At 40.1% G+C, this 24,423-nt stretch overlaps 1 protein-coding gene across 2 annotated transcripts; it reads left to right on the top strand.

The window, feature by feature from the left end:
• The first annotated feature begins 27 nt into the window (after positions 1 to 27).
• On the top strand, positions 28 to 23,758 carry LOC120481300 (ELKS/RAB6-interacting/CAST family member 2). 2 transcript variants are annotated; one of them, XM_039674886.2, is made up of 15 exons: positions 28 to 179; positions 2,136 to 2,274; positions 4,310 to 4,354; positions 4,529 to 4,684; positions 5,099 to 5,266; positions 6,111 to 6,278; positions 10,536 to 10,673; positions 10,851 to 10,937; positions 12,906 to 13,099; positions 14,172 to 14,250; positions 14,779 to 14,939; positions 17,941 to 18,064; positions 20,983 to 21,111; positions 21,656 to 21,711; positions 22,413 to 23,758. In XM_039674886.2, exons 2-14 carry the CDS (start codon positions 2,188 to 2,190, stop codon positions 21,680 to 21,682), a joined length of 1,563 nt encoding a protein of 520 aa, XP_039530820.2. In that variant the 5' UTR covers positions 28 to 179; positions 2,136 to 2,187; the 3' UTR covers positions 21,683 to 21,711; positions 22,413 to 23,758. The 2 variants fall into 2 exon arrangements, with proteins under 2 accessions (XP_039530820.2, XP_039530819.2); XM_039674885.2 differs by lacking the exon at positions 28 to 179 and having other exon boundaries at positions 1,095 to 2,274.
• The last annotated feature ends 665 nt before the right edge of the window (positions 23,759 to 24,423 follow it).

Here is a 24,423-nt window from a genome sequence, read left to right as displayed (position 1 = left end):
TTTTCATAGAGATTTAAAATGATATTTTTCATAATTTGTGTTGAATTCAGTTAAGGTCAATTCTACAACTTAAAAATTGTACCAAGAATTCAAGCATAACACAAGTGTACAGAAGCGGATGACTCCTGGAGATGAAGCTCTTCATCAACATGCCGTTTTCTGCAGAGGGAATCTATTATGTAAGTCTGCTTTTCACTCATATGTGCCATTGACTTTTCATTTAGCATTTTTTTCATTCATGGTATAAAAATGAAAGACTCTTAACCTTTAACATGTGAACATCTGTGTAAGAGCAGAGGAGGGCAGTGTCCCTGATGAGGAAGTGATGCAGCTGTCGACCACAGCGAGCTCCACACACGCACGCACGCACACACACACGCACGCACGCAGTTCATCTAAAATAGCTCTGCAGTTTCTAGAGCTTAGCAATCCATTCACTTATAAAAGCGCCTCTAAAGACATAACTGTATATATATGTTTTTGCACATTTATTATATTGTAAGATTGTGACAATTGTGTGATTTTGCTGATAATTTACTCACCCCCGTGTCATCCAAGATGTCCATGTCTTTCTTTCCTCAGTCGAAAAGAAATTAAGGTTTTTGATGAAAACATTCCTGGATTTTCTCCATATAATGGACTTCAATGGGAACCAAATGGGAAAGAAATGGACCTTGGACCGTTTGGTTCCCACTGAAGTCCATTATATGGAGAAAATCCTGGAATGTTTTCGTCAAAAACCTTCATTTCTTTTCGACTGAAGAAAGAAAGACATGGACATCTTGGATGACACGGGGGTGAGTAAATTATCAGCAAAAGTTTTTTTTAAAAGTGAACTACTCCTTTAAGGCGTTAAAGAGTCGTCTGGAAATAACATGCTCTATCTCGAGACTTATTGTTTGACCAAGAGTATTTATTTAATTTCATAGCCAATTAATTATTATTATTATTATCATAGTTACTTTCTTGAATCCGATTACATCTTTACTACAATTTTGACTATTTCTGCAGTGATATTTAACACTTTATAAAAGTTCAGTTCTGTTTAGTATGGGATATATATACAGTATATTGTTATTATTATTATGAATATGTAGAAAAAGTAGAATAGTGTGTAACTCTTGCAAGAGACATAATGTTGCCAAAAAAAAAGGAAGTGGTACTAATGATCATATTTTTTTCTGAAGAAAAAGGTGGTTTTCTTGAATATTTAATAATTCGTGCATTAGAGGAGTGTCTTGAGGCGTGTTTGTTGTTTTCTGCTGTACATGCATTGGCCAGTTTTCATTACAGGGCTAGAATTTTGTTTCAAATGAACTGCTTAGCTTAAACATATGCGTTTTTGCTCAGGTTTCCATATTTTGGAGGGCTAGATGAGGGCATGTATCTCGAGTTCTGGCTCTGCTTGATTGATTGTCTGTTTGAGATATGATTTAGTGATGAATACATCTCTCTTCCTCAAGGAGGACAAGCCTCAGAAACACACACACACACACACACACACACATGAAGCCTCTCAGCAGAGTGACCCCATGTTTTCTCTTCATGTACAGGCGATCGGACACACACTTACACGGGCTCGTCGTCACACACACACACACACACACCATGCATAACCAAACTTAGTGTATTTATCAATTGCCTAGAAGTTAGAACCATGAGAAAAAGGTTCACTTCCATTCTTTCAAGGTAAATCTAGAAAAAAAAAAGTAAACACTGTTTAAATGAAACAAAACCACATAGTAATAGGCCACTAGACGTGTGAAATTAATGTGGGAACAAATAAATCCTCTGAACCTGAACTGAGAAAGTCTAAAAGCGTTCTGTTGTCTGATCGTCGAGCATCGACTCGAGTTACAGAAACACTTCAGTCATTCTGCTGGACTCACACATGTCAACATATTCTACACACCCGAACCTGCGATGAATTATTGACGAGGTCCGCCTGAGAGCGTTTAAAGGGCCAGATCACATTTGAGAGGGAAGGAAGCCATAGAGATAAAAAGGAAAAGAAAATTCAATGAATAATAGATGAGACAGAGACCTGTTGCTCAGCGATGACATGTATAGAAGAAATGAACAAACACACATGTAGCCGAGCCATCACTAAAGTCCGAGTTTATGCTCTGTTAAAGTGAGCTCGAGGGGATCGTTCTTCAGCTCGGAGAGCGGCGGAGAGAGCTGAGAATGACCGGCCGGCACCCGTGCTTCTATCGAGTTCCCCCGCAGGAGTTACACCACAGAACCCCGCAGCCCGGAGCCGTCAGCGCCAAGGTCAGATCCACACACACACACACACACACACACGATTAACACAATATTGTGAGAGACACTGTCTTTATGTCGAAAATTACACTTTAAAGGGATAGTTCACTTTGAAATTAATTTTTGATATGTTTTAGCTTGCCTCAAGATGTAGCTGTCTTTGTTTTCACAGTATTTTCAATTTTGATATTTTTAGGTCAAACCGTTCTTGTCTGTCAGTCATATAATGGAGGTCTATGGTCACCACCTCAAAGAGCAGCACAGAGAAGTCCAGATTAAACATGATTACATTATACATTACATTTACATTATAAATTTAAGTACAGATTGATGGCCTAAGACACGAAACGAGCAGTTTGTGTGAGAAAACGAACAGTATTTATATCGTTTTTACCTCTTATAACAACAGCCATGTACAACTGATCTGAGGGTGCGGGCGCTTCGGTCTGCGCAAGTGGTGAGTCTCTCTCGCGTGTGTACGTCACTCATTGTTTACACAGAGATTTCAGAAGAGTTGCCCTTCACTGTGGAGATCTAAACATATTTAGATACACAGGAAATCACAATGGAAGACGATTTCGATATATCAACAGACAACTAACCTAACCCTACCCCTAATGTTGATTTTTTTTTTTCACAACCGCGTGAAAGATCACTTCCGGCACATGTGCAGACCGAAGCGCCCGTACCCTAAGATCAGTTGGACGTGGCTGTGGTTACAAGAGGTAAAAACGATATAAATACTGTTGGTTTTCTCACACAAACCGCTCGTTTCGTGTCTTAGGCCATCAATGTGTACTTACATGTACGAGTCATTAAATCATGTTTAATTTGGACTTCTCTGTGCTGCTCTTTGAGGTGGTGACCATAGACCTACATTATATGACTGACAGACAAGAACGGTTTGACCTAAAAATGTCAAAATTGAAAATACTGTGGAAACAAAGACACCTACATCTTGGATGCCCTTGAGGTAAGATAAAACATATCAAAAATTAATTTCAAAGTGAACTATCCCTTTAAGAGAACGCAAAACCCTCAATACTGGGTAGGCTTGGCGACGGAAACATGAACCGTTTTTTGTATTTGAGTAATTTTGAGTAGAAAATGAACTTCATGTCACGAAATGGCCAGTTGCTAATCCGGACAACACCAGCACTGATGAAACAGCTGGAAACAGTGAAAATCACCTCAAGCCCCATGCAGTGCATGATGGGAACTATCAGAAAAGTTGAGTAATTAATAACGTTGATATTTACGCTTGCATTTCTACATGCTTGAATTAAGTACTAATTTACTTTAGTTTTTTTAATTCTTGAACTAACATTTTCATGTAAATGCCAGTTTTTCCTGTAGTAAGTGTTTGCTTCAGCACAGAGTCATGTTAATCAGGGCTTGCAGTCGGTCTGGCTTTAGAAGTTATCGTTAAAAATCAATTTCCTTATGGGGAAAATGTATGTATTTTCGAGATATATTTCAATCAGTCCTGACAGGGTGAAGTTTGAGTGTTTAATCTAACGATACCTAATTTATGATGATTACTAAAGTGCTTCACAGAGAGAGAGCGAATCTGCGCACCAGTTAACCGGTTAAGGGACTCGTGAGGAATTTATACAAACCAAATCTTAAAATCACACAATCTCCAGATACACTGAATAATTCAACACTAAGCCCACTATGAGATGATGATGATGATGATGATGGAAGGACTGGCAGTGTCCAGCAGAGGGCGCCAGAGAATGGGTGAAGAAGTGAATCCATGATCCCTCATTGAGCCGGAACACATTCATCTCTTCACACCCCAGACAAACACATAATAAAACATGTCATGAAAATGAACAATACACGCATCAAGACCTTCCAGTCAAACGTTCCCAAACTGCAACGTGTGTGTGTGTAACACGGATCTGTATGTCGCTTGGCTCATTATTCCTTATTGAAAGTGTGTGTTAGAGAGAGAGAGAGCGAGCAGAATCTTACTATTGTAACTTTATATGTAGCCTATTCTTAATAAAGTGTGTTCTGATGTGAATGTGTGTTTCAGAGAACATCCCCAGCTTTCTGTTATGAGCCTGATTTCATATGGAAGGTACAGTAAACACACACACACACACACACACACACACACACACACACACACACACACACGCTTCATTGATTGCTTGGTTAAAAATCAGTTTGTCCTCCTTCCTCCTCCGACATCACGTCTCTTCTCTTCTTCTACTCGTCCCACACACACACACACACACACACACACACACAGGACACCAAACTGGCGTCACTGGAGAGGAACATTCGAGACCTGGAGGACGAGATCCAAACCATGAAGACGAACAGGCTTTTACACACAGACGGCCGAGGAGAAGAGCTCAGACACGTGGAGGTGTACAAGAACCACTCCAAGTTCATGAAGAGCAAGGTGACAACACACACACACACACACACACACACACACACACAGATGGAGAGAGACACACACTGAGGGATACACACACACACACACACACACACACACACACTCTCTCACCGAAAGCTCATTTTTTAAGAAATCAACCTCAAATTCAAAAACTTGTCTTTCTAGTATTTTTCTAACGTTTCATAAAATGAAAATTTTATATAAAATAATGTTCATAAATAATTTTCATAAATATGAAATTATAGCTTTACAATTTATAACTTTTTTTTAAAACTTTTGTTATTTGATAATCTGCCGCGGGTCAGTCGTGAGTGTGTGTTTCTGGAGTGTGTGTGTGTGTTTCAGTGTGTTTGGTGACTCTATATTGTTCTCAACTGATGGGTGCCCATGTCTGTTGTGTCTGTTTATCTGTCTCAGATTGATCTGCTGAAACAGGAAGTAGTAAAGAAAGATTCTGATTCGACGACACTGCAAACGAAGCTCGAAGCGCTGACCAATCAGAACTCAGACTGCAAACAGCACATCGAGGTCCTGAAGGAGTCTCTGACAGCCAAAGAACACAGAGCGAGTGTCCTTCAAGCCGAGGTCAGTCCACACACACACACACACACACACACACACACACACACACACACATCTTTGGCTGCATGCCATCTCTACAGCTCATATGAAATATAATATTTATTCATTGGACACTAAATATGTTTTCTGGTGTGTTTTGTTTTTCACAATCGAGCGCTGGACCTCTCGGAGTAACCCGATCCTCAGCTCTCACATCTCACTGCATATTTAATAGTCTGAAACGCTGTAACCTGCATATTTATCAGACTTGAATAGGTGTCTATTATGATTATAAAATAACCAGGAAACATCTTAAAGTTCCATTATTCTGTTCTGGCGTCTCCTACAACAGATCCACATTCATCCATGATCACACACACACTAATGTCCTCATAATCTCCAGCGCAGCTTCAGCTCTTTCTCTCAGTGCCTGAAACGCTTCCATTGGAGATTCAGCCTCTCTAAGCCCCGCCTCTCTGAGAGCTGCTCTGCTGTGATTGGTCAGAATGCTGAGTCTCAGCTCTTGATCACAGTGATGCGAACAGTAACGATGGCGTGGGTTTTACCGTCTCACTCTCAGAAAACACGAGCCGAACTCTCCCAGTCTCAGATACACATTTGTGTTTGAGGGCGGGGCTAAGAGACGCTGCTCAGCCAATCAGGATCAGAAGAGGGAATTATGCGAATTATCTACAAACCTACACAGGTTCAGCAGGAGGAGGTTGGGTTACACTTTATATGTGGGAGATTTGGGTTTGTCTTAAGTTCCACTCGCTCCATCTTTCACTGTCCACGATTGATTCCCTGTTGACTTTTATAAAATAGTGATAAATAAAGCCTTGTTTGAGGATTGCTTTTGCTCCTGAAGGTGGACGCTCTGCGTGTGCGTCTGGAGGAGAGAGAGTCGTTCCTCAACAGAAAGAGCAAACAGATCCAGGATCTTATAGAAGAGAAGGGAACTCTGAACAGTGAGATATGTGACCTGAAGGACATGCTGGAGGTCAAGGAGAAGAAGATCCACATCCTGCAGAAAAAGGTACACAAGACATTCTCGAAAAGCACTGCTGACTGTTGAAGAACCTCAGCTTGCGATTCAGATGATCAGCAGTTTTACATGCGGATGCTTCATTCAACAGTACTGTACCAAGACAGGACCCAAAGTGTGTATAACTCCTCCCTATTAGCACAGACCCGCCCACACCTGCTGACAAACTCCTCCCTATTAGCACAGACCCGCCCACACCTGCTGACAAACTCCTCCCTATTAGCACAGACCCGCCCACACCTGCTGACAAACTCCTCCCTATTAGCACAGACCCGCCCACACCTGCTGACAAACTCCTCCCTATTAGCACAGACCCGCCCACACCTGCTGACAAACTCCTCCCTATTAGCACAGACCCGCCCACACCTGCTGACAAACTCCTCCCTATTAGCACAGACCCGCCCACACCTGCTGACAAACTCCTCCCTATTAGCACAGACCCGCCCACACCTGCTGACAAACTCCTCCCTATTAGCACAGACCCGCCCACACCTGCTGACAAACTCCTCCCTATTAGCACAGACCCGCCCACACCTGCTGACAAACTCCTCCCTATTAGCACAGACCCGCCCACACCTGTTGACAAACTCCTCCCTATTAGCACAGAACCGCCCACACCTGCTGACAAACTCCTCCCTGTTAGCACAGACCCGCCCATACCTGCTGACAAACTCCTCCCTATTAGTACAGACCCGCCCACACCTGCTGACAAACTCCTCCCTATTAGCACAGACCCGCCCGCACCTGCTGACAAACTCCTCCCTATTAGCACAGAACCGCCCACACCTGCTGACAAACTCCTCCCTATTAGTACAGACCCGCCCACACCTGCTGACAAACTCCTCCCTGTTAGCACAGACCCGCCCATACCTTCTGACAAACTCCTCCCTATTAGCACAGAACCGCCCACACCTGCTGACAAACTCCTCCCGATTAGCACAGACCCCTCCCACAATGGTTTACTCCTCCCGATTAGCACAGACCCCTCCCACAATGGTGGATTCCTCCCTATTAGCATAGACCCCTACCACAACTGCTGACAAACTCCTCCCTATTAGCACAGACCCCACCCACAATGGTTTACTCCTCCCTATTAGCACAGACCCCTCCCACAACTGCTGACAAAATCCTCCCTTTTAGCAAAGACCCCGCCCACTGACAAACTCCTCCCTATTAGCACAGACCCCTCCCACAATAGTTGACCCTTTCCTATTAGCACAGACCCCGCCCACAACTGCTGACAAACTTCTCCCTATTAGCACAGACTCCTCCCACAATTGTTGACTCCTCCCTATTAGCATAGACCCCACCCACAACTGCTGACAAACTCCTCCCTTCTAGCATAGATCCCGCCCACAACTATTGACTCCTTCCTATTATCACAGACCCTGCCCACAACTGTTGACTCCTCCCTATTATCACAGACCCTGCCCACAACTGTTGACTCCTCCCTGTTAGTAAATACCCCCCCCCACAACTGCTGACAAACTCCTCCCTATTAGCACAGACCCCTCCCACAACTGCTATCTGCTTAAAAGATAATCTTTTAAGAGGTTTAGATTTTGCAGACTGTATGTTGGATTTTAGATGAAACTGTACACTGTATTGTGTTGAAGAAACTGACTGGATCAGACGATAATGTCCAGTTAATATCACCTGTGCATGTTGGTGACGAGAAGATATGTCACAGATATGATCCTGTGATGTTATTGACACTAAATATGAAGACTTGAGCTACATGTCCATCTCAAGAATGCTTCAAACTTCTGAAAGTGACTTGTGAGGATGTGCTACAAATTGAGGCGGCTTGGACCGGTCGTCGTCTGGACCCCTGTGGCGGTTTCAGTGGTGTATCTGCATATGTAATTGGAGCCAAACTCTCTCAATTAAGAGCACAAATGTTCTGAGTTTAGAGCAGCACAGAGAGAGTCTTGTTTAAACACACACCAATGCAGCGATTCTCTCACGGCCCCACAGATGCTCTCAATTACAGCCAAATTCACATGGAAATCTGGAGCATATCTCGCCTGGAGAAACTCGTAGTTAATCTGAATACACCATACACAAAGCTGTAAGAGAATGCTTTTATTCACTCTTTTCATCTCCCAATCATTATTTTTATTTTTTGGGGTTAGTTTTACTAACTCAAATAAATTAGTTGAGATAAGTTTTTGCTTATTTTGTCAATTCAAATACATTTCACAGATCAACTGGATAATCACAGCAAATTCAGTGTAGTTAAATCAAAATTCAAAAGATCACACACCTAATATTACTTTTCTGAAATGCAAAATAAAAAAAGTCAAAGCAAGTTGATGAAGGCCACGGTTTGCTCTGTTGGTGGTTTGGGGAGGCGGAGAAGACTTTTGTTGTGCATGAACACACACAATATATATATATATATATATATATATATATATATATAATAGACATGATTTGAATAGTTTAAATGGTCCTAAAAGAATAGCCTCTCTTGAGCTCCTCGCGGTCAGAAACGCATTGGAAATGAATGAGAGACGAGTTTCCTCTAGTGGAAGCGTTTGGTACTGCAGCCGAACATCTCGCTGAACTCATCTCACTCATTTTTTGAGATATCAAGCTCAAATTTGTAACACAACTTGTTTAGATTTTTTTTGTAAAACGTGTTTTTGAAAATACACATTTCATTTAAAATTTTAAAATAGTATTTAAACATAAAATTCTGTTACTTTTTTTTAAGTTCACCTTTTTCAACCTTTTCACCGAGTCTCGTCTTTGAAAAGAGATCAAACTTCAGTCTGTGATCCGAAGCATTCAAGATTTACCACAGTGTTATTTAATTACTTCAATTTCATTTTCAGGTCTAAATGCTCAAAAGTTAATATATTGGTTGTAAATACAGCGTAAATATAATTTAATACAATAAAATCCCCTAAAAATACAGATTATGAAATAAAAAAATAATGCAATATAGTACATTCATTTCTTTGAAATTACAAAATTTTTTGGACCGACATGTGAAGAGCACCAGAGTATCAATGAAGTTTATCAGCCGTTAGATGCAGAAACATACACACTGCATCTTTGCTGAAGTCGTAACTGAAGTGATGTAACCAATTCTTGGAAATGCATTATTATTATTATTAGTTGTAGTTGTATTTATTTTTTAAATTGGGCCCATGCAAGGTTTATGTTAACCCTCAGGTGCTCTTCGTTTCAGAGTCACACTTGTTATCCTCCCGGTCAAAAGTGACCGGACACCTAAAAATGAAACTTTCTCCATCCCAGTAAAACCAATGCAATTTATTTTTGTTCTATAATATTTAAAAAAATATTTTTTGAAGAAAATGATCACCATCTGGTTACAGTATAGAGAAAAAGCGTAGAATCATGGTGTAACCACTAGATGGCATGTACAGCTCTCTATGGAGAGGCATGTGAATTCCCCAGCTGTTTATCAACACATTTTTTGTTGTTGGATTTGAATATATAATTGAAACAATCTCAAAAACTATTTCTTATAAAAAAAATTGACAAACAAAACTTCACCATTTTTTTTCTTCTTTTTTTTTACAATTTCCCATTCATTTCCTATGGGGGTTATTTTTGACCAAAGACCACAAGTGTGACTATTTTTTTAAGACCACTTAGCATGCTCAGATCATGACCTCAACTTTTTTGTGTGTTCACATACATAATGCCATAAAAGTCACCAAGTTTCGTAACATTGCGATGAAGCTGTGATTTTTAGAAATTCAAAACATACTTTTTGTAATCAAAATGTATTGGTGTGTATGTGTATAAAAGTGTGTTTGTATGTGTGTGTGTGTTGGTGGGTGTGTCTGTTTTGCACTCTAGATGTTGTAGAGCGTCACCACTTTCCTGCGGTGTACTTTTTTTTAGAATTGTGCCCGATTTGTCGATTGTACATACAAAAATTCAGAAATGTTTTGTTTTTTTGTCAATTTCCCATTCATTTCCTATGGGTCGGTCATTTTTGACCAAAGAGCACAAGTGTGACTATTTTTTTTACGACCACTTAGCATGCTCGAATCATGACCTCAGTTTTTTTTGTGTTCGCATACCCAATGCCATAAAAGTCACCAAGTTTTGTAACATTTCGATGAAGCTGTGATTTTTACAATTTCAAAACAGAAACTTTTTCGGTCAGAAATGACGGAAGAGCACCTGAGGGTTAAGTATTTCTCCTCATAATTACTTGGCAAATGAAGTGTTCACAGTGATGAATTGTGTGTGTGTGTGTGTCAGTCTGAGAACCTGCAGGAGCAGCTGAAGGACCGGGAGAAGCAGCTGGAGAGTCTGGGCAAGCGAGTGACGTCTCTGCAGAACGACTCCAGCAACTCCGACACCGCTCTCATTGCACTGGAGGAGGCTCTCTCGGAGAAGGTGCTCACACACCTACACACTCACCTGAAGAGTTCATCTGCCTGGAGATCCTGAAGACATGAGCTAAAGCCTGTGGTCACGTCTCGCCAGGAGTCGGAGTGGAAACCCTGCCATCTTTGTTCTAGAAGAAGTTTACTGTATGCAAATGATTAACCACTACTTTATCTTCTGTGACAGATCGAAGAGGCAGAAATGCATAAGAACGAAAATAAGGAGCTGAAAAGCAAACTCGCCTCCCTACAGGAGCGTCTCTCAGAGAAAGAGGTACGGGAGTAGAGTTGCATCACTTTTGCTCTCCAAAAACCTGCAATCCAGTTAAATCTGTAATGTTTTTGGTCGTGGAGAGAGAGAGATGAACTGAAATACAACTAAACAAAACACAGGTGAACATAATCAGAAACCTGAGACGTAAAAAAGGAAAGGTCCAGGTGAGAGACAAGTATTCTCATTATTAGAAGTCCGTGGACCAGCAGAATGATCTGATCAGATAAAAATTCCCTCCAAAATACAAAATATTACATAAAAACATTAGCAAAATAAAATACTGTACATTCATTTCATTGAAAAAGTGAAGAGCGACCGAGATGCATATCGTTGTCGTGTAAACATACGCTTAATCTGCATTATATCAAGATAATGTCAAATATTAATTTAAGAGCTTCTGTTTCTCTCTTTTTCTGCAGTTTAATGTGGCCAAATTGTCGCTGCTTCTTAGTACCCAATTTTTGAGCCTAATTTTCATGATTACTTTTGCGAATTGGGTTATAAAACAAATATGTGGAATTAATGAACACCGTCAGCGGGTGCGACCCCTCGGTGTCACCGTCCCCTTTCCTTCAGCAACACTGCACTCCAACAGTCTCTGACACTAAATATGTCCTCATCTCCCCGTTATCCCTTTTTGTTCTTCATGTCGAGGCAATCAAAGTTTATGAGAATGTTTCTTTTATATTCTCTTGAGTAAACAGGCATCAGTCTAGGATAATTATACCTTCTTCTTGTCATGATGCCACATGTAGTGGTGGTTTCACAAGAGGAGCATTCATAAACACCCCGAGACTTTACAGCGCTAATAACAGTATCGGCTCGCGATCGCAGATAATGGGATATAGCCCACAGGCCTCTGCAGATTTACTGGATGGGATTTATTGCTTTGTTGCAGTTATGAGGAATATCATGTTCAAACTAAGAAAAAACAAAGTCACTGTCGGGATGATTTTGATTGGTTGAATTTTAATCTGTGTTTGTGTTTGTTCTACATCCAAAGCCTTTATTTATAGATATGATACGCAACCCACTCATATCTCATTGCATAATTTTTGATTATCTGAACAAACAACATTACAATTGTACAACTGTACTTTATGATAGAATATCCAAACAAGCATTCATGACGGTAAGATTTTATTTTTCTATTTGTAAAGTAAACACTTAATTTTGTCATTTTATCTGAATGCCAACATTCGTATGATTTAGAGTACATTGACACGACAGCGATGTGCTAGAAATGGATGTGTTTTTTGCGTACAGGCGACAACTTTCGGCAAAATGATCCGTCCGTCAGAATGGTTAAAGCACTGTATTCTGCTGTCAGGCCAGTAGGTGGCGATGTCACTGAGTAAACGCACGTAACACACATGATGTCACCGCTTTCACAAATTCATCTTTTTTGTAGTTTACACAGAGACGATAACGATATCGTTTTCAAAAACGTGCACTTTAAAGCCCATTTTTAAAAGTTTGCGTTTTCAGGCCCTTAAAACGCTATCGTTGTGTAAATGAACAACCAAAATGCATAAAAAAATTCTGTATTTAGTTGAAAAATATGCTGTGCAAACTCAAAACAGATTTGCGTTTAATTGATCTAATTTAGTGATCTGTGACATTGTATTATGTTGAATATCATGTTTTGTGTGTCTGTAATCAGGGCTTTGTGGGCTCCTTCATGTTTTTAAATTTGTGCAATACAAATTTGATTTTTAATTTTAAAGTGTAAAGATAAAATTAGACCTTTGGGGTCAGATGAACCGTCCAGAATTGGCACAGATTTTTCTAGTGATATTATTTTTAAATGTAGTACTTGCTATAATTTGTGGGGTTACTATTTAAAAACTTCATTAATTAGATCACTCTGACTGTGGTTTGTATGTCAGTCAATGCAATTCCTGAATCTAGTGGTTTTCAGAATATTTCTGCTATTGACTCTGTTGTGTTTGTTTGACTGGAGTGAAGGTGTGTGAAGCGGAGTGTGTTGCTCGCTGGAACCCGGAGCTGTCGGAGCGAGTGCAGGTTCTCCAGACAGAAGCGGTCCGTCATAAAGAGGAGGAGGAGAAGTGTAATGCTGAAGTGCAGCGAGTGCTGGCTCTCCTGCGGGACCTGCAGTCTGAACGCCTGGAGCAGGACAAGAGGATCCTCCAGCTGGAGAGGTACATGACAACCATATCTCCTTGAGTTTAAAGGGATAGATCCCCCAACAAAACCATCATAAAAATGCATTTATCCATCATAAAAGTGCATCTATCCATCATAAAAGTGCATCTATCCATAATAAAAGTGCATCTATCCATCATAAATGTGCATCTATCCATCATAAAAGTGAATTTATCAATAATAAAAGTGCATCTATCCATCATAAAAGTGCATCTATCCATCGTAAAAGTGCATCTATCCATCATAAAAGTGAATTTATCAATAATAAAAGTGCATCTATCCATCATAAAAGTGCATCTATCCATCGTAAAAGTGCATCTATCCATCATAAAAGTGCATTTATCAATAATAAAAGTGCATCTATCCATCATAAAAGTGCATCTATCCATCATAAAAGTGCATCTATCCATCGTAAAAGTGCATCTATCCATAATAAAAGTGCATCTATCCATCATAAAAGTGCACATATCATCATAAAAGTGCATCTCTCCATGATAAAATTGCATCTATCCATCATAAAAGTGCATCTATCCATCATAAAAGTTCATCTATCCATCATAAAAGTGCATCTGTCCATGATAAAAGTGCATCTGTCCATCATAAAAGTTCATCTATCCATCATAAAAGTGCATCTGTCCATGATAAAAGTTCATCTATCCATCATAAAAGTTCATCTATCCATCATAAAAGTGCATCTGTCCATGATAAAACTGCATCTATCCATCACAAAAGTGCATCTATCCATCATAAAAGTGCATCTATCCATCATAAACGTGCATCTATCCATCATAAAACTGCATCTGTCCATCACAAAAGTGGATCTATCCATAATTAAAGTGCATCTATCCATCATAATAGTGCATCTATCCATGATAAAATGGTGGGAAAATGTTCATGATTTGAATCGTCATGAGCCAGGGAAAAATTATTTTGTTTCTAGCCCTCACAGTTCAAAAGTTATTAGCATAAACATAAGTGCAACTTTGGACAGATGGTGGCGCTAGAGCGATCGAGATGGAGACTCCGAAATTGCTGAAATTGCACCTGAAATATTCTGTTGTGTTGCAGACAAGTGAAGGAGAAGAACCAGATTCAGTCTGCGAACCCGGGACAAACCGGAGAAGTGACTCCCAACACTCACACACAGGTACGAGTCCTCGTTCAGTTCTCACACATTATAACTGTCCTCAGAAATTGAATATAGCTTTATATTGCTGATTTATTCAGGAATAGAGAAAGTACACTGAGTTGTAGATTTAAGACTATTTTCTATCTGTGTATATCTTGGGATTGGATTCCTTATCCGGGTCGTTAGCATTGCTTTTCTGGCATTCCCCACATTTTTTTGTGGATTTCTGTAACGGGGAAAGTGTAGTTCACACTGGTCAGTCTTCCGGCAGAACAACAGTTTTGTGAATATAGGCTTTGTTTGCCTTTATTTAAAGGGCAAAGCAGGTCCAGTAATCTTTTGGTGAAGTTATAGCAAAGAGCTTCACTGACACGTACTTCTCCAGCCTATCTTGATCCCTCCGTGTTTCCAATACAAATGTGAAAAGTACAAACGTTAATTTGCTAGTTTAGTGTGTTTGTGTATAATTATGATGAATACTGGAGGATATACATGGATCTGGTGTGATAAACAGCTGAATGTTTATATATAATCTTCTTCTCATAGTTGGAGGGTTTGATGGCGGCTCTGGACAACACCAGGAGAGAGCTGGACGCCACGCGGCAGCGGCTTTCTTCTACACAGGACACTCTTTCTGCACACGACGCTGAGCTGAGCCGGTTACGAGACGACCACAGTCAACAGCTCGCAGAGATCCTGCGCTTAAAGTGAGGTCTTCAACAGCGCTGACCCGTCAGTGTTCATGTTCCTCTGGTTCCTGCGCAACCTTTCCTTCCTTCTTTATATGAGCAGCGCCTTATGGGACTGGTTATAAGACACAACATTAATTTCACTTTCCCTGTAGATGATGGAATGATCCAGCCCAGTGTTATAATTGCGGCATTTTACCGTTTCTACAAATTAAAGTGAGCAGCTCGTCAAACAGCGGAGCGGTTCACCACACAAACACTCAGGGCTGATTATGGGAATCATCTTTCAGAGCTATATCTATCATATTCAGTAACACTTTACTTGAATGGGTGTGCATAAGACTGTCATTATAAACAAAGACCGTGACCATTATAAGATTTTAATGACAAATTAAATGTGTACCACTGAAAAATATTCATGACACAGTTATAATGGCCTCATCATGACAACGTCAAAACCAATCACATGACAGTTTAATGTAATGCTAACCCATAAAGCTAAGCGGTTTCTTAAGTTTGATAATTAATCTGTTATGTCATGTTTATGACTTGGTAATGTTAAATTGTCATGACAAAAACACTGACAGGTTATGATGTATTGGTTTATGTCAAGTTGTCATAACCAAGACATCTCAAACAATGTCATATTTGCATTAAAAATGTCATAATTGAGCGAATGACACTTAATGACACAGTTGTCATAAACATGCATAAACCCTCCTTCATATTCATGACTAGGGTTGGGTATCGAGAATCGAGTATCGATTGGAACCGAGACTAACTTTTCGTTTTTCCCGGAATCGTTCAAAAGTTACAATTTCGATTCCTAGTTTCGATATTCACAGTCCGCCGAGCGGAAGAAGAAACCGCCGAACAACACAAACGAAGAAGCGTCTACCGGAAGTGTTGGCATAACCGCGCGAGTCGAACATGAGTAGCTTACGTCGGCGGTCCAAAGTGTGACTTCACTTTTCTAAAAATAACGAAATCTCGGCAAAATGCTAAATTTGTGACAACAGGAGTATTTGTGAGAGGAGTATTTCCTTCAGAAAGGCCGTTGGTTAGCAAGGTTAGCTAAACTTTTTTGACCCTGCCTCTTAAAAGAATCGGAATCGAGAATCGTTAGGAACCGGAATCGAAACAAGGAATCGGAATCGGAATCAGAATCGTTCAAATTCAAACGATACCCAACCCTATTCATGACGTGTCATGTCATGATTATGAAGGTGTCATGTCACTCTTATGCACACCCCTTCAAGTAAAGTGTTACCTAAAATTTTAATATAGAGCCAATAGTGCTTTGTTCAAGCTCCCTATCCCTCTCTCCGTCCCTCACTGAACACTAAAGCGCCGCACACGACCCATCATTTCAGCAGCAGAAGCAAAATACACACTTTTGCTAAAACACTGCAGCTAATACACTTATTTTATCTGTCACACAGATGACTCCGACCGTTCAACTAAACCGAGACTAATTTAATGTGTGGCGTCTTTAGATGTCTTTCATATATTCCACAATATTACTCAGCATATAAAGAGCATTTCATAATAAACAGTGTTAGAATTTGGAAAATTATTTCGAGTTGGCAGGGAAAGAAAAACTTTTAAATTACTTGTTAACTTTGTTTTGTCCTCATGATGAGAGTTTTGATTATTAGATACCCAGATAACAAACTGACATTGAATCAACGTGGAAATATGACATCGAAACAACGTTGATCTGACATTGTTTTGCTCATCGAATTAAACCAACGTCGAACGCGTCATTCTTTCAAAACTAACGGAAAAATCAACTTGAAATCAATGTTGTTTCAACGTTATGAAAGCAAACCAATTTTTCGATTTTCATTTAGCTTTGAAGAATGCCGCGTCTGACGTTGGTTCAACGTTAATTCGATGAGCAAATCAACGTTGTTTCGATGTCATGAGAGACGTCGTTTCCACGTTGATTCAATGTCAGTTTGCTGTCTGGGTATGTACTCAAGTAAAATATAAAAATGGTCCACACTTTTCTGAAGAGGTATGACGAACACAAAGGTGTCTAAATGTAAAATAAATAGCCAGTTAAAACATCTAATCTAGCCTTTTTATGTTCATATCCAGTAGGGAGAAATATTTACTTTTAATATAAACTTTTTTTGTGGAACCAGCCGATAATCACGTCCTTTTACTTGATATGTGGTGTCTAAACATGCAGATTACTTTTATTACTTTTACACAATAGACATAAGCGTGTTTGAAATTGTTGCGAATGTAAATTCAGTCTACTTTTTTAAGTAGCTCCCAACCGAATGACACTGGCAACAGCTGCTGTTGAAGGAATAGTTCACTTACAAATGAAATTTCTGTCATAATTTTCTCGCCCTCAAGTTGTTTCAAACCTGTATGAGTTTCTTTCTTCTGTTGAACACAAAGATAGAAACTCTTACAGGTTTGAAACAACTTGAAGGAAAGTAAAGGATGACAGAATTAATTTTTCTTTAAGTCCGCATGTGCTGTTGTCCTTCCCTCTCCTCTGAACACTTCTCCTCATTACAGCTCACGCTAATGGCTGCCAGATCCCTAAAAAACTAAACTGCTCTAATAAATAAAGTGAACTCATTTGTGGTCTGGGAAAGAGATTGGGCTCTCAAAACAATGCACGGGAAAATGTGTACAGATTAAGACAACAGAAAAGTGGCTTAATACCTGCAGAACTGGTTCAAAGAATCTAGCGAATCAGACAGGATCAAAAAATGGTTCATGGTTTTTACAGTTGCGTCAAACAATAGTTTCTCTGTGTGAGAGAGATATGTTTAGAGAAGTCTAATGGCAGCGGTTTGTTAAGATTCCCTGCCGGATCGTTTGGGTCTAATTATACACAGCCTCGATTCTTCCGATCACAGGAGCCGGGGACTGTGAGTTATCACCGAAACGCTCCTGCTGTGTTCTCGGTTGTGTGTTTACTGTATTTGGTGTTTGTGTCTGCTTCTATTTAAGTAATGGTTTACCGTAACCCCCTCCCTCCCCTTCCCATCAGACACCAGGCTCTTCTGGCCGCCGGAGGACAGGATCCACGAGAACTGTCTCCCGCCAGGAACATGTCGACCCCTGAAGACGTGATGACCTTGAGGAGAGAGAAGGAGAGGTTCAGGAATCAACAGGTCAGTTCATTCCCCCTGTGGTTTTAGTCTTTCAATGTACGTGAGTAATCCCAATCATCCAGTCCTGTCAATCATCACTACGAGTACATAAGCCAATAGACAATAGACACTAAAACCTGTCTTGATCAACGTCACACACACACACACACACATCAGTTCAACAAGTGGAAGTTTGATCAGAAAACTAATCAGAAAGAAATCACTGGAAAGATCGCAAAACCTACATGATAAAAGTGAGCGTTTGCTGGCGTTTTAGTTGTTTATTTGAAGATTTAAAAGCCAAGCGCTGATGTTTCTCCACAGGTTTACAGTGTAAAGTGACACACTGATCCTAATGAGTCAACTTGCGTCAACATTGCACATTAGTCACACAGAAATAAAGTGGTTTGCGTCATTTTCCACCAAAAACACGACCTGAGGAGCGTTATCACTCTCCCGGTACAGTCAGAGACACAGAGAAGCTCCCGAAAAACACTATTTTATGACATACGCAGAGCTAAATATGGATATCAGACAGTCCGGTATAAAGACACGAGACGTTCTGACGGATAAATAAAAACATGATTATGATAACGTTCATGATCTGTCTGATTTCTTCAAGCGGTCATGTTTACTATGGGCACTAGTCTTTTGAGTCGCGTATAAATACTTCTGCCTCATACGGTGATCAGAATCCACGTCGCATCTCAAACAGAAGGTATTCAAATATCAAAATGAGCTGAAATGATGTTAAAAGTGTGTAAAGCTGATGTTATGAGATGATGTAAACTCTTCCTCTGTCCGTAACCGCTCCTCAGGCTTGGGAAAGATGTTACACTGTCTGAACCAGGCTCAATATGACAAGATCCCAAACTAAATATGAATATTCTGGACAGTGGACACAGCCAAATCAGTGTGTGCTCGATTTCTGGCTCACTGATCACTCTTCATCGATGACGTGCTTCAAACCAATGGAGAACATGCAGCATAGCTTGTGTTTTTATGACGCTCCTTCAGACGGCGTGTGCTGTGGGATTTGTCACAGTCTCTGTTTCTCAATCACTTGTCCGTGTTTGATGTTTAATTCATGATGAGGAGCACGCAGTTTTAGTTAAATGGACACCGGTTGAGCGAGATTTCCATCTGGAATTCAGTGCATTTAATCCCAGTGCCTCATTGAGTTATTCACAAAGGTTTAATAAATATTTAGCAATAAACACTGCCCGTAACCAACATTGACGGTAACATGCATGTAGACTGTTTGTGAGTCAGTGTCTGAGGGGGTTTGTGGGAATGTTGTCTCTAGGCCAAACACATGACTTGTAAACAGTCGGGAAGGAGAGAAGGAATTTGAGGGAAGTGGCCATTATCTGTTTATCACCGCTTCACTGAGGGAGAGATGGGAACCGCTGTGCCGTCCACACACACGATGATTGAGCGAATGCTCTGTGACGAGTATATCTCAACAGCTTTTGTGTTGTATTATTGTGTATTTGATTCGGATGAATTTGGAAGTTCATAAAATTACAAACCCTGTTTTTCTCTTTGCTGTTATGTTCATTTTGAGAACATGTTGCAGGAGCTTTGCCTCTTCTGGTGACCGTCACTGATTTTCTACAGATACCAACACAATAATAATAATAAACTTCTTAAAAAGTACCTTTCGATCCTGCTGGCGTGTCTGGCTTTCCAATGACTCTAGAATCTCTTTGGGTTGTTTTGAACGATGTAAAAGCTCAAATGCGCAGAGACACGTGTCACAGTCCCTGCTGAAAAAAACAATAGAAACCATTACAGAAATGGTAATGGTTTCCACTACAAAACCATTACAAACCATCAGTCATTAACCATTAAAACCATTACAAAATGGTGTCCATTACGTAGTGTGTTTGGGCCATATTCTATTAGGATGTATTGGTTTGTATAGGTTTCCATTACAAATTTGTATTGGTTATGATCTATTTAATGGTTTCCATTACAGTTTGTATTGGTTCTGATTTGTAATGGTTTCCATTACAAACATGTATTGGTCATGATTTGAGCATATTTAATGGTTTCCATTACAAATTTGTATTGGTCATGATTTGAATATATTTAATGGTTAGGACAACCTATGTGTGTGGGTCAGGTTTTGACCTGATCACTCCCGACAAGAGCTGTTAAACCTGAAATCACATGATGGGACCAATGTTTTGACCAATGGCTATGACCAGTTTTTAAAAACTGTATCTAGCCTATTAATCATGTGTAGCCTACATTTAATCATTATTATCAAACCAAAGGAAACACTAAATTTATTGGAGTCCTAATGGTTCATAATGGTGTCCAGTAGATACCAACATGTAACCTATAATTTTCAAAGGTGTTCTATTGGTCCTTAATGGTATACAATAGAAAACAAATACCACCAATAGAAGAGAGCAAATTACCAATAGAGACTTACTAGGACCATCACAGTTTCAATTAAAGCCAATACAGAGAAAAAGACAAAATATGCCACCAATAGAAGAAAACGAATTACCAATAGAGACCTACTAGGACCATTAAAGTTTCCATTAAAACCAATACACTTCCCTTTATAACCATTAAAACCATTAGGAATTCTGTAATGGTTTCTATTGTTTTTTTCAGCAGGGAGTGGATTTTCGTTTCTAGTTTGTTACCATGGTTTCTAATCGAGTCTCACCTGTTAACGATCATCTCTGTTTATAAGACCTCGGTGTCATTAATGTTACAGGCACTGTAGTGTTTTCTAGTTCTCTGTGTTTATTAAACTTTCTTGGTATTGTGCATTCTGCGTCACACATCTCGTCTTTGTGGATTTACACCACACACACTACTGTGACGGTTTTTATTGGTATGTGGTTCCCACTTAAGTGTGTTTAGCTACTATGTATTAACATTTAAATGAATAATTTGATACTGATCCTGTCCATCAGGCTCATAGTAGGATGAAGCACATGGCAGAACATTATGAAGATGGACACATTCGTCCACAGTATTCCCATCATCCTTCTCCTCACGGACAGCAGCGGGAACTGATCTCACCCCCGCCGGAGCCGGAGCAGGTCAAACACACTCTCACGCAAACACACTCACACAAACGCCCTATCTTAACGATCTGAAACGCAAGTATCAAACACGAAACGCAAGATTGTGCTGGGTGTGAGATAGGGCCCTGTGTGTGATATCCCAGACAGCAAACTGATATTGAATCGACGTGGAAACGACGTCTTCTAATGACATCGAAACAACGTTGATCTGGCATTGTTTTGCTCATCGAATTAACGTTGAACCAACGTCAGACGCGTCATTCTTCAAAGCTAAATGAAAATCGAAAATTGTTTGCTTTCAACGTTGATTTCAAGTTGATTTTCCGTTAGTTTTGAAAGAATGACGCGTCTGACGTTGGTTCAACGTTAATTTGATGAGCAAAACAATGTCAGATCAACGTTGTTTCGATGTCATATTTCCACATTGATTCAATGTCAGTTTGCTATCTGGGATCTTATCATTAGGACTTTGAATTAGAATCAGAAAGCGTAATTTATGTAGTGTTTTGTGTACCGGGTATTTCTATATATATAGTAATATGTTGTGTGTTTGTTTAAGGATGACGAGGATGGCATATGGGCCTGACAAACCAGATTTGGGTCATGCACTGAAGGGTAAGTGATGCAGATGTTTATACTGTTTTTGTTCTTATTAGCTTCAAATATCTCAGATCTCCATAAATGAACATCAGCTGCTGGTTATTAACCCTATATAACAGCACATAGCCCAGCAGTGTGACCACTAGCTTCTACAGTTACTGATTATGTTGCACACCTGTGTCTTGTTGAGCTCTTGTTAAATCCTCAGTTTCTTCTGGTCATTGTTCAGTATTGTCTTTGCTAATTTGTGTAAAGCTGTTTCGTGAGTTTCGTGTCTGTTATTTTCCATGTATATGCAGCAAAAAAACAACATTCGCTGCTAATAGATCCTCCAATCCAGCCGTTGCATCACGAACACTCCAGCACAACTACATCAGATGCTTTCAAAATCCTCAATATATTTTGATTAACCGGTTTAAATAAAGGGCTGTTGGGTTTCCTTGGCTGGACATCCTCTTTTGGCGACTGCTGTGTGTGTTTTTCAAACGATTCAGCTTCTCAGTTTGTGACCAAAGCTGTGTGTGTTGTGGAAATGAGGATTTAGCTAGTCAATCCGAGTTTTAAAATGACTCTTTTGCACTAGCAAGGCTTCCGCTGTACCAAAGCAAGACAATTAATCTGTGGCAAAACAAAGTAGTTCCTGTTACTCTTCTATTGTCTCTTATAAGCCTAGCAATGGTGGATTATAATAAACTAAAGCCTTTTTCTATTCCCAGTTCAGAACTGGGGCTCCAGGACACTGGACCCGAGCGTGAGCGGGTTTGACCCGCCAGAACACCACAACAATGAGCGTTCTCCAAACCAATCCTCCATTCTCACCGATGCAGTGCGAGATGAAACTGAAGAATCCTCACAAGTGCACGTCTCAACCAAGACCAGAGTTATTCTGAAGGACTCGCACACTGAGGTACCCGTACAAACTCACTGATGCAGCTGAAGGATGATCCGAGACTCTGGATCTGAGCTTGAGGGGGATTGACCCGCCAGAACACCAGTTCTCCTTGAGATCCAGATAAATGCAAGACTTGGAGGACTTGAGAAAGAAAAGGTGCTCCTGAACACCTCACATCGGACATGATGTTTAAGGGCCAGATTTACTAACAGTGCGGGTCGGCACAAACCCTCTTTCGGCCTTACAAACTGAGTTTCAGGAGTTGTTCTGTCAGTTTTTGAACATTGATCTGGAAGACAGTACCCGAACATGTCGTTTGCTAACATTATTTCTACACACTTCCCAATTAAACAAACTCTATTCAACTCATCAGTTTATTAGAGACTTCAGGACCAGATTAGAGAGGCATCCATGTGCCTTCAGGAGCAGTGTTGGTAAAACACGTCTGAGGTGTTCGAGCTTTCTGACTTCCTGCCTGTGTGAGAGAGAGTGTGTATCGCAGTGTTTGGGTGGTGTGTTAGACTGCCTTGTAAAGTGTTGGAAGCGACCGTTTTCTAAAAGCAGCTTTTGATAAAGTATAAAGGTTTCCTGTTCATGTTATGAGCTAGAATATACTCTGGGGTCTCTTTAGAAAGTGGAGATGCAAAAATTGTAATAGAGCTTTACACAACATCCTACTGTGTGTGTGTGTGTGTGTGCATGTGTGTTTGAGAGAGAGAGAGAGAGAGAGAGAGAGAGAGACTGTTTGATCACAAATTTCATAATCCTATTGTTTTGTTTTTGTACTTTTATTACTTTTCTCTGGATTTCTTTGAGGCGCGTCCTCTTTACCTCCGTTCAGAAACTGCTTTTCAGTCATGTTGTGACCTGTGTGTTTTAGTCAACAGATGACAAGAGGAGGAAGTGAACACCTCTTTCTCTCTCTGTTTGTGTGTGTGTGTGTGTGTGTGCAAGGGAGAGCAAGAGAGAGATTAGAGGGGCTTTCTTTTCTTTTTCAGAGCTTCCTTTTTTTTTTAAATACAAACAGAACACACACACACACACACACACACAGGTAGCAAGAACAAATGTTGTGTTTACCAAGAGTTTAAATATGAATTTGACAAAGAGTGTGATTCCAAATGTCTGGCAGATTTCTTCAAATGAAATGCGCAGTAAACTATGAATGATGCCTCTGGGTCTGCAGTGTGTACGTGTGTTTACGGGCGTTTATAGGTGTGTACAGGTGTGTACGGGTGTTTAGGCAAGGTAAGGCAAGTTTTTTTATATAGCACATTTCAAACACAATGGTAATTCCAAGTGCTTTACATAGAGAAAATTAAAATAATCAAAAGAAATCAGAGTAATTAAAACAGTTTAGAATAAAACGGGTGTGTACAGGTGTTTACAGGTGTGTACGGGTGTTTACATGTGTGTACGGGAGTTTATGAGTGTGTACGGGCAGGGCTCAACATAAAAAAAATCCCCACTGGCCCCCGGGGCCAGTAGATCAGAGTTTTGCTGGCCCCTTCTATACTTTGACTGGCCCTGAAAGAAATACAGGGAAAAGCACTTCTCCATTAAACTGTATTTATTGTATACAGGATTAATCAAAAAGTGAAGGAAGTTCAAGAATTAAGAGAGAGACCCTGGAGATATGCAAAAAATAACCTAATTTCAGCGTCCAGTAGATTATTTGTCAATACCTGCTCTCTCCTCATCTCGATCACTCTCTCTCTTTTTCCCTCAGTCTCCTCATCTTATGCTGTGATTAAGGACGTTGCGCTGGACAGAATGCAGTTTTTAATGGTTTTACCTCAAATATATTCTATAATCTTTGGAAGCTGAAATCTAAA

The sequence above is a fragment of the Pimephales promelas genome, chromosome 14 (assembly GCF_988280905.1).
Source record: "Pimephales promelas chromosome 14, fPimPro1.hap1.1, whole genome shotgun sequence".
Taxonomy (NCBI): domain Eukaryota; kingdom Metazoa; phylum Chordata; class Actinopteri; order Cypriniformes; family Leuciscidae; genus Pimephales; species Pimephales promelas.
This window is presented reverse-complemented; position numbering and strand designations above follow the sequence as displayed.

Coding starts and splice junctions, on each gene's coding strand:
- LOC120481300 (XM_039674886.2), top strand. CDS start 2,188: ATGACCGGCCGGCACCCGTGCTTCTATCGAGTTCCCCCGCAGGAGTTA. Junction 4,355..4,528: donor AGCCTGATTTCATATGGAAG/GTACAGTAAACA, acceptor ACACACACACAG/GACACCAAACTGGCGTCACT. Junction 4,685..5,098: donor CCAAGTTCATGAAGAGCAAG/GTGACAACACAC, acceptor TATCTGTCTCAG/ATTGATCTGCTGAAACAGGA.